The sequence below is a fragment of the Stegostoma tigrinum genome, chromosome 19 (genome assembly GCF_030684315.1).
Source record: "Stegostoma tigrinum isolate sSteTig4 chromosome 19, sSteTig4.hap1, whole genome shotgun sequence".
NCBI lineage: Eukaryota > Metazoa > Chordata > Chondrichthyes > Orectolobiformes > Stegostomatidae > Stegostoma > Stegostoma tigrinum.
The window spans coordinates 29,164,168-29,174,700 of record NC_081372.1 but is presented as its reverse complement, the minus strand read 5'-3'; the positions used below and the strand labels follow the sequence as shown (position 1 = coordinate 29,174,700).

Below are 10,533 nucleotides of genomic sequence, written 5' to 3'. Positions count from 1 at the left end.
CTTATCACACAGGACCAGATCTAGGATAGCTTTCTCCCTCATTGGTTCTATTGTATACTGCTCAAGAAAGCTATTGCGGATATGAAGAACTCCTCCTCAAGGCTGCCTTGGCTGACCTGGTTCCACCAATCCATGTTTAGATTAAAATCCCCCATGATGATTGCTGTACCATTTTTACAGGCATTAGTTATTTCTTTGTTTATTGCCCATCCTAATGTGATGTTGTTACTTGGTGGCCCATTGACTACGCCTATTAGTGACTTTTTCTTCTTTGAGTTTCTAATTTCCACCCAAATGGATTCAACCTTACTCTCCACAGAACCTGGATCAACTCTCACTATTGCCCTGATGTTGTCCTTAATTATCACAGCAACACCTCCTCCCTTACCTTCCTGTCCGTCCTTCCCAATAGTCCAATACCCATGGATGGTTAATTCCCAATTGTGACCATTCTGTAACCATGTCTCTGCAATGGGTACTCAGTCATACTCATTTGCGATAATTGGTGTCATTAACTCATCTACCTTGTTTTGAATGCTATGAGCATGCAGGTAAAGTGCCTTTATGCTAGTTTTTCTATCTTCTTTTTGAATTCTAACATCTTGATTAATAACATCTCCTGAGCTTTCCTTCCTCTTAACTTCCTTCATAGTCAATGTACTTAAACCCTCCTGCATAAATGTTACCTGCTGTTTCCTTTTCTATTTACCATTATTCTTCGCATCATTTTCCCCTTCTGTTGCACCCCCTCTCCCATCCTCCGCTCCCCCCCCACCCCACCCATTTCACTAGTTTAAAGTCCTAGTGACCACATTTATCCTTTTACTAGAACACAAGTACCAGATGGGTTCAGGTGGAGACTGCCCCAACAGTACAAATCCCTCCTGTTCCAAAACTGATGCCAAAGCCCCATGAAATGGAATCCCTCTTTCCCACACCACTCCTTTAGCCATGTGGCCACTCTTCTAATTTTCTTACCCCTATGCCAATTTGCACATGGCTTGGGTGGTAATCTGGAGAATACAGCCCTTCAGGACCTGTTCCTTCATTTTATTCCTAATGCTTGCTAATCCCTCAAATTAGGTCCCCCTTCGTAGCCTTGCTTATGTTGTTTGCCCCAACATGGACCACAACTGGATCCTCACCCTCCCTCTCTAATATCCTTTTAAGCCAGTCAGAGATGTCCTTCGGTGATAGTAGAATCTGCCGATGCTGGAGAATCTGATAACACAGTGTGAAGCTGGATGTGCTGTGATCTGCTGTTGTGGTCATCCAGCTTCACAGAGATGTCCTTCACCCTGGCACTGGACAGGCAACAAATCATACAGGGCTCTCAATCCTGCTTGCAAAGGATGCTATCAATCCGTCTAATTATACAGTCCCCTACAACTACCACTTGTCTTTTTGCTCTCCCCTCTTGAATGGCCTCCTGAACCACAGTGCAGTGGTCAATTGGCTCATCCTCCCTGCAACCCCTTTCCTCATCCACACAGGGAGCAAGTACCTCATACTTGGACAAAGTTAAAAGCTGAGGCTCCTCTGTTCCTGAATTCAGGATCTCCCTATCTGCCTCACGTGCAATCACATCATGCTGTTCTGGATCACAGACTAAATTTGAAATACCAGGTGCAACCACCTCCTGAAGCAAAGCATCCAGGAACATCTCTCCCTCCCGCATGTCCCAAAGGGGAGAATTCAGTCACCAGGAAGGTTTAAAATTGTTGAGGAGGCAACAATGATCGACTGACTGTACGAGTTGACAAGGCATCAGGACCAGTGGTAAATCCAAGGATACTGAAGAGACTGAATGTTTGAAAACTATGGAGGCACTGACCATGATATTTCAAGCCTTCCTTAGTCTCTAGAATGACGGCGAGGACCATCATTGTTCAAACAAGCTTGAAAGAATAAGCCTAACAATTACAGGCCAGTCAGTTTAACATCATTGGTAGGAAAAGTGTGTCCTATGATTAAAGGACACTTTTCAGTTGGTGAAAACCAACCATTTTTACTTGTTACAGCCTACATAAGGCTCCAGACCTAGAAGAATACGGTTGACTCTTAACAGCCCTCTGGAATAGCCGAGCAAGCCACTCCCTTCAAGGGCATTTAGGGATGGACAATAAATACTGGCCCGCCTGCGACACCCACATTGCATGAACTAATGAAAGAAAAATATAAGACATAATGTAAAATAATGGACACAATGTGAAAAGGTGTCCAGTAGCAGAGAGACCTAAGCATAAATGCACACACGAGAGACAGCTGTAAAGCAGGCCCTAAGCTTTATTAATAGACATACAGTAGAAGAGCAAGGAGGCTAATTTAAGTTTGTACAAGATACTAGATTTGATCTCTGCGGGAGTACCGTGTATTCTGGGTCCTACACTTCAGGAAGGTCATGAACGAACTGGTCACTGTGCAGAAGAGGTGAATAAGAAACCTCAGCTGTCAAACCAATTTCAAGAAACTGGACATGTTTTCCTTGAAGAGAAGGCTAAGAAGAGATTTGATATAAATCTCAAAATCATGAGTTTGTGCAGAGGGGCTAAGGAGAAACTAATCCCACTCATAAAATGATCAAGAACAAGGGGGCACATGTTTACAGTAATCTGCAAAGCAACAAATCAATGCGAGAAAGAAACCTTTTCCATACAGGAAGTACTTCAGGTCTGAAGGTGTGATCAAGACAAATTTGACAAAAGCTTTCAAGAGGGCATTAAGATTATCTGAATAGAAACAAAGTGTAAAGTCGTGGTGAAAAGACAACAGAACAGCACTAAATCATAATACTCACGCAGAAAACTAGCGCAGACAAACCCTGCGAATTCCTTGTACTGAGTTTGTACATGTGCACACATTGCACCTGGTGATCTTGGCCATAGATGATGCCACCTGAATATTACAATCAGGCTTTTACTTAAATTGGAAATGCAATGTTCTTTCTTCATCTGCTTCTATAAGGGCCATTCATCAAAAATCTAGTGGGTTGGTGATTTGCTGAGACACCTCTGCGATATTGTTCTGCAGTGACATTCAGCTGTTTGGACCATTAAACGGACTGTGTTTGGATGAATTCACTGAAATCGCTTGCAAGTATCTTTTTTCTATTTTTTTTCTTTTGATCAGACAGTTGCTTACATTGAGTAAGCTTTGATGAGTTTGTAGGTGTTGTTAATTACTTGTGTTAAGATGGAATCAAAGAATTTAAGTGCTTTCACATCTTGCTAAGCCACATTTATGTAATCTAATCAAAGTACGAGTAGTTCGAAAACCTTCTTCACAGTATGAACATCTGTTAAAAGACATTCTAGTGATTAAACAGGAACAATGCAGCATTTCACTATGAGAAAACAGCCACTTGTGGGTATTGCTAATACAGGATTTTATGTCATCCAAAACAGAAGTCCTTGTACTGTCACAGATATTTAAATTTTAAAAAATGACTGACATGATTCTTTAGAAGTGCAGATTCCTGAGATAGAGCAAACTATGGTTCTCATTACATTAATCCAGAGCGTCCAGTAAATGATTCCATGTAGAAAATGGCTTCAATTTTCAAAATGCCTAAATTGAAACAATGGATTCAAAGTCACCTTTTTGCATTAATATAAATGCATCAGTGTGTAGATCAGCAATTTAGCTTGCACACGAGTATAATGTAACTGAAACAAAGATCAGTGCAACAGTAGAACCATCATGATACAAGACAATCCTTCATTATTTTACCCTGTGCAAATTCTACAGTTTGCAGTTTGTCAACAATTGTTATGTTACGTATGCTGTCAAAAGCAGTGCCTTATGACCACTCGTATAAAGGTATACATATGGCACTTTCATCGGCTCTGTATATTTTAGGGAATGTACTGCTCACATTACAGAAAAGCTTCAAAACGAGCAGAGAATTGGTTTGCTTTGGCAGCACTTCCCGGTTTATTTAAGATTGATTCGGGTGTGAGTATATCCAAGCTATTCCCAGCACATGAACTTTAGGCAGACCTTTGGCATGCCCAAGATACAGAAAGCATAATCACCTAAAAAAATGTAATTACTACATTTACAGAGATCAGTACAATGCACAGTCATCTTCTCCCACTACTCATAACTAACTCTGAATATTAAACACATCTTGAATACAAACACAGGTTTTATAATTACAAAGTCAGTATCATATAGAATAATATTCCAAGCAGAGAAGATTTCAACAGCTTTAAGCACTTTTAACAAATCCAGCTGAAAGCATGTTGAAAAAAAATAAATATATGAGAGCATACTCACACAGCACTCTTAAAAACTTTCATCAGGCAAAACTCCTAATGTAAAAGGCAGAAATCGGAAATACAATATAGATTTCTAAAAAGTAACCACAATTATGGCTTAATTTAGTAAGGATTTGCACGTTACCACTAACAAGCCAAAACATGATAAGATTTGATTTTCTGAAATATATTGAACAATTCCAGTTTTTTTTGCATCTTCTAAACGATAAACAAAAATTATCAGTAAAATATCCAAAGTAAATTCTATTAAAACATATAATTTGGTATATATTCAGTATTTAGTGTATATTATAACTAATAAAAAAGCATGTGCTACCTTTTTTCAATGCAACAAATAAGTTAACTCCTTACTTCCTTGTCTAAAGAGCAGAGAGATCTGGCACAGCTTTGAAATTTGTGAAAGCTTCATGTCATGACACAGCCAAAAATTAATCTCCACGAGGTCAAAAATATAGACATTGAAATGTTAAAAGAACAACGCAGCACATGACTCACACCCGCCACAGCCAAGCCCATTATGAACATTTAAAATGCACTAACTCAAAACTAAACCTATGGTAAAATTTGTGTGCACAGAGACGTTACAGAATGAAGGAATGTCTCATCAGTTTGCAAAGTGGAGAATCTTTTGTTTGGGAATGTACACCTTTCTTGTTTTAATGCATTAATTGTCAGTAATGGCTAATCTACCAACGCATATAATGATAGGATTTTCACAGCAATTTGCACTTTGGGCTGCCGGAGGGAATGATAATTTGCACTATTATGGATTGATAATTATGAAGCAAGTAGTTAGATAAAATTTTTGTTGCTCAATGGCTGCTTCATTATCTTGCAACAGTTAGCAATATGCTTTGGATCCTGTATACATAGTGGGCAATCTGGATCCAGATCCAGATAATATTTTAAAGGACAACAACAGCTCACAAAATGATTAGAAATTTCTAAATTTCCCAACATTCTTCAAAAATATTATGAAATTTAAGAAAGAAAGGTGTATAGAACCACTGGTAAAATGCCCCAGATTTTAACATCTAATCCTAAATTTCACAAGTGGACAATGAACCTGAAAAATCACTGGTGTAAATATCTTTCTGAATAGTATTCTTTGTAAATATAATGTTCTTGTAAAACTGCCCGACTACAATTTAACATGTACATTAGTGAAACAGCTAGCACTCTAAAGAACTATGGTGCACTCTAGAATGTAAAAGTAACCCAAAAGGTTACATTTCCTGCGAAATCCATCCAAAATCTTTATCATCTGTCACAGGAATTTCTTGATTCTCTTGGTCTTGCTGGGAATCAATCACCTCCTTATCATCTTCAATAACTATATCAGCCTGGGGAATAACATCGTCATCCTTCCACTTCATCTCCTCACCATCTGCCATTTCTTCATCAACCTCCCTTTCTCTGTCCTCATGATCATCAGGGTACCGATTTTCCCCATGGTCATCAGGGTACTGATTTTCCCCATGGTCATCGGGGTACTGACTTTCCCCATTCTCATCGGGGTACTGACTTTCCCCATTCTCATCGGGGTACGGGCCTTCCCCGTGATCGTCGGGGTACGGGCCTTCCCCGTGATCGTCGGGGTACGGGCCCTCCCCGTGATCGTCGGGGTACGGGCCTTCCCCGTGATCGTCGGGGTACGGGCCCTCCCCGTGATCGTCGGGGTACGGGCCCTCCCCGTGATCGTCGGGGTACGGGCCCTCCCCGTGATCGTCGGGGTACGGGCCCTCCCCGTGATCGTCGGGGTACGGGCCCTCCCCGTGATCGTCGGGGTACGGGCCCTCCCCGTGATCGTCGGGGTACGGGCCCTCCCCGTGATCGTCGGGGTACGGGCCCTCCCCATGTTCATCAGCATACTGCATTTCCCCATGTTCATCTGGGTACGGATTCTCTGCAGCAAACAATCCATCTGGAGACTCATCTGCACCATCCTGGTCTAGCTGAGACATCAAACTTCCGCCTGCACAATCCACACATATTCCATGGCGTCTAGAGCCGTGCTTAATGCCAACGCTGGCTGCTGACATAAAGACTCGGTTGCAGACTTTGCAAACATACTTTTTGTCTTTACTGTGGACCTAAAGAAATGAAACAAATTGTGTTTAGTTTTTCCTTTAAAAAATAATTCTACCTAAAATGCCTTTAGTGGAAATAAAATCTTGAAATTTACTTTTTTGAGTGACCTCCTAAACCTGATTGGAAAGAAAATTTCAGAAACTTTTTTTGCTAAAAGTTTGCTGCAGTGTGGTTTTACAGGCACCTTCCAAATCCCACAGATGCGGTAAACATTTAAATATGTCACTCAGGACATGTGCCAGCAGATTACTTGATCTCCTTGCCCTCAACATCCACAGGCACACTTAAGCAGGGTCATTAGATAATAGAATGAAGACTGGCTATTGTCCCACTCTGTAACCTAGATACAAGATCTGATTCAGCTACTCTCAGTATATTTTTTTGAACCACTGGATAAGGTGATAGCATTTAATAGTTGTAAATCTAAGCTGAGAAATACAATTTGTTTATCATCACTGAATGCAGCCCAAAAAAGAAGTGGACAAATCATAAAACGGCACCTACTGACCCTACAAGTAGTTTCCACAACTTGCTAGTAGTAGCAGTGGGCATTATAGCCAAATTGTTTCATCCCAGAATAGCCAGAATGATGGTGGGAGAGGGGAAAAGAAGAAAAAAAAATAAATAAGAATTCGGTTTCCAGTTTCATTAAGAAATATTAGTGAACAATGCATGTTGCTGTCAAATGATTAAAAACAAAAAAAAATGCTGGAAATACTCAGCATTTTAGGTCGTGAACATCTGTGTGCCGAATCTACCATTTGAATAATCCACCATAAATTTCCACATGAAAAACATGGAACAGGGAGGCAATGGCCTAGTGGTGTTATTGGTGGATTGTTCATTCAGAGACCAGCTTAACATTTTAGGGACCCGGGTTCGAATCCTGCCTGGCAGATGGTGGAAGTTGAATTCAATAAAATGTATTTAAGAATGTAATGATCGGAAAAACCCACCTCGTTCACTAATGTCCTTTAGGGAAGAAAACTGCCCTCCTTACCTGGTCTGGCCTACATGTGACTCCAGACCTACAGCAATGTGGTCAAACTCTTAATTATCCTCTGGGTGATTAGGGATGGATGACAAATGTTCATCCCATTAGTGAATAAAGAAAAACAAACCTTGGTTGGGTCAGTCCAATGTTCAGTTCTGGTCTCCTCACATGAAGGGAAACAGAGGCTCAGAGAGGTTTTAGAGGGCCACTGGAATTATACTCATTTTGAAAACTCCTGACTTTTGGCATTGATTCAACCAACTGGGTTCTTTTACTCTAGAATTACAAAGACGTTGGAAGACTTCATACATTTAAAATGATTAAGGGATTAAGCTGTTTATAGCTGACAGAATACTTGAATTAATAAGACTGGAGGATAAGTACCTGTTACTTAAGCAAGAGGTTAGGTTGGACACAATGAACCTTTATTTCCAGAGTCGGCGATATTTGAAACATTGCTGGCTTTTCTTTTGAGGACAAACTGACAAAGCAACACTCTAAAAGGGGAACTGGACATGCTCCGGGAGAACGCCTATCTCCATAGCAAGGTGGACAGAATATTGAATAACGTGCCCTGTAGTCACTATTATCTTGAGATCATGTTTGTTTTTGATCACCTTCCTGAGGGAAGAAGGAAATGTCTAGTTTTATTTTCCCCGAATTAGCACAATTTAAAAAAAAATTTATTCTCCATCAGGAGATCACATGGCTGATGGGTGAGGGTACAGTGATGCTTAGTTACAACATGCCTGAATGATATAGCTATAACACAGTGTGGAGCTGGAGGAATACAGGAGGCCAGGCAGCATTAGAGGTAAAGGAAAGCTGACATTTCAGGTCAACTTCCTTCATAACAGCAATGAGTGTTTCTACACACAAGGAGTGCAACACTTCAAAAAGGTACTATCTCCTCAAGGACAATCAGGGACAGGCAATGAATTCTGACTTTGTTCACAGCCCATAACAGAATGAAACAAAAGTATTGATCCAAAAGTAAACTACAAAATATTTAGTTAAAAGTTCTTGCAGCTTGAATTTTAATTCGAGACGCAACATAATTCACACATTTTACCATGAATCATAGACTCAGGTCATTCTTCCCAACTTATTTTGTTGATTTTACTTTCGATAACATGGAATTGAAGACTTTGAGCTAGTAGGGAGAGGCTGAATAGGCTGGGGCTATTTTCGCTGGAGCATCAGAGGCTGAGGGGTGACCTTAAAGAACTTTGTAAAGTCATAAGGGGCATGGATAGGGTGAATACTCAAGGTCTTTTGCCCAGGGTAGGGGTGTCCAAAGCAAGAGGGCATAGGTTTGGGGTGAGAGGAGTAAGATTTAAAAGGGACCTGAGTGGCAACTTTTTCCACGCAGAGGGTGATAAGTGTATGCAACAAACTGCCAGAGAAAGAGGTGGAGGAAGGTACAATTACAATGTTTAAAAGGCATCTGAACAGGAAAGGTTTAAAGGGATATGGGCCAAATTCTGGCAAGTGGGACTAGATTAATTTAGGATATCTGGTCAGCATAGACAAGTTCGAACTAAGGGTCTGTTTCCATGCTGTACATCTCTATGACTCTATGAGTTGTCTAGCCTAATCTGCAGGTTTAACAAATAACTTTAATTCACTATTCTTAAATAATATCTCAAGGTGTGAAAATGCTTAAGTGAAGCCAAAGATTGCAATATCTTAGTGCAAATTTAACCATAAACATTTTTTTTCAGGATTCAAATTTAATCTGCACATTTAAAAAAAAATAGCAAACATGAAAATTTCCCATGAAGTGGATGCTGTGTTTAATGTTCAATAGTCTAGTTTTGATCAATGCAAGCAAATGTTGAACATTTAGGCATAGCACCCATTTCTTTTAATAATTACTGGTTTTGTAATTTCACTGGATCAAAAATACCAAAATTTTTCAAATAATTCCCTGTGGCCACGCTCATGTTCTTGTAACACATCTGAATAACCTTAGAACTAATTTTAAAACTTTAATTATATAATCTGCACCTCATAAATTCAGTGCTGATGAAGAAGAATAATGCTTACCAAGGTGTGCCTTTTCATATGTTCTCGCCGTGTAAACTTCTTGCCACAAATTTCACAAGGGTATGGCCTTTCACCTGTGTGAGAGCGCATGTGCCTCTTCAGGATACATTGATGCATAGCAGAGAAGCTGCAGTATGGGCATTTGAACTTCTTTCTTATCACAGTAAATTCATTAACTGTAAAATTAGGAGAAAAAAATCATTTTTTGGACTTATTTGTAAGAAACATTATTAGGTTATTACTTTAGTCATTTTTGTAGAATGGGTTATTCATTGTTTCTAATTTGTAGGCAGTATCAAAATTAAATTGAAAGTAAAATTACATTTTCAATTACACTCACAACATTACAGATGTAAATTTATTTTCACAGCGACCTTTCTATTTCGGCTTTTAAGAAACTATAGGCAGTTCTCCTATAACACTATAGTTGCATTCTTTGCAACCCTGTGCTACAGAAAATCACCACTGAAATATTGCATTAAACGGAAATCGCAAGAGGAAAAGAATTGCTATATTGTACAGCAATACGTTCACATAATCCGAACAGCATCCACTATTCAATCGTGTTAGAGCCCATTTGTGCTACCAAAACATGCATTATAACAGAAATACCTGTACTGTTTAAGCACTGATGGGAATTTACATTGAAAAGTACAATTCCTCAAAAAAACTCCTTATTTGAACAGTAAATCCAAGGGTTACAGAACTGGCAGTGACAGGCACCTCCTCAAAAAATACACAAGTATAAAAAGTCTCTCTGAACAATTTCTAGTTGTTTTGACATGAATAACTGCCTGAGAGGAAACAGAACAAAAATCAACAAACTAAATTTCATATTAAGCACCTGCTTCAAATGAAAACTAAAAGCACAGAAATAATTCACGAAGCACGGGGAGCTGTTTTTTTTCCAGTTCAAAATAGAGCTAGTTTAGCATAGGCAAGGGGTAAATTGCTGCTGACGCAATCGATGCCCACAGTAGCACTGATAGATAATAGCCAAAGCCGAAAAGAAGGTTGAAGTAATTCATCTCATTTTTGGATAAACAAAACAACCCAAAAAATTGGTGCCAAAATGGGTCTTGTGGTACAGTAACAGTGTCCCTATGTTTGGGCCAAAGG

The 10,533-nt window shown here is 39.6% G+C and overlaps 1 protein-coding gene across 2 annotated transcripts in view; it reads right to left on the bottom strand.

Moving 5' to 3' along the window:
- Nucleotides 1-3,905: 3,905 nt before the first annotated feature.
- LOC125461405 (zinc finger and BTB domain-containing protein 46-like) overlaps nucleotides 3,906-10,533 on the bottom strand; it is an 83,472-nt gene continuing 76,844 nt past the window's right edge. For both annotated transcript variants that reach the window (XM_048550150.2, XM_048550152.2), the window contains 2 exons: nucleotides 9,415-9,590; nucleotides 3,906-6,373 (listed from right to left, as the gene is read on the bottom strand). In XM_048550150.2, coding sequence (XP_048406107.2) covers nucleotides 5,507-6,373; nucleotides 9,415-9,590 — 1,043 coding nt within the window. In that variant the 3' untranslated portion in view covers nucleotides 3,906-5,506. The remainder of the gene's footprint in view (nucleotides 6,374-9,414; nucleotides 9,591-10,533) is intronic.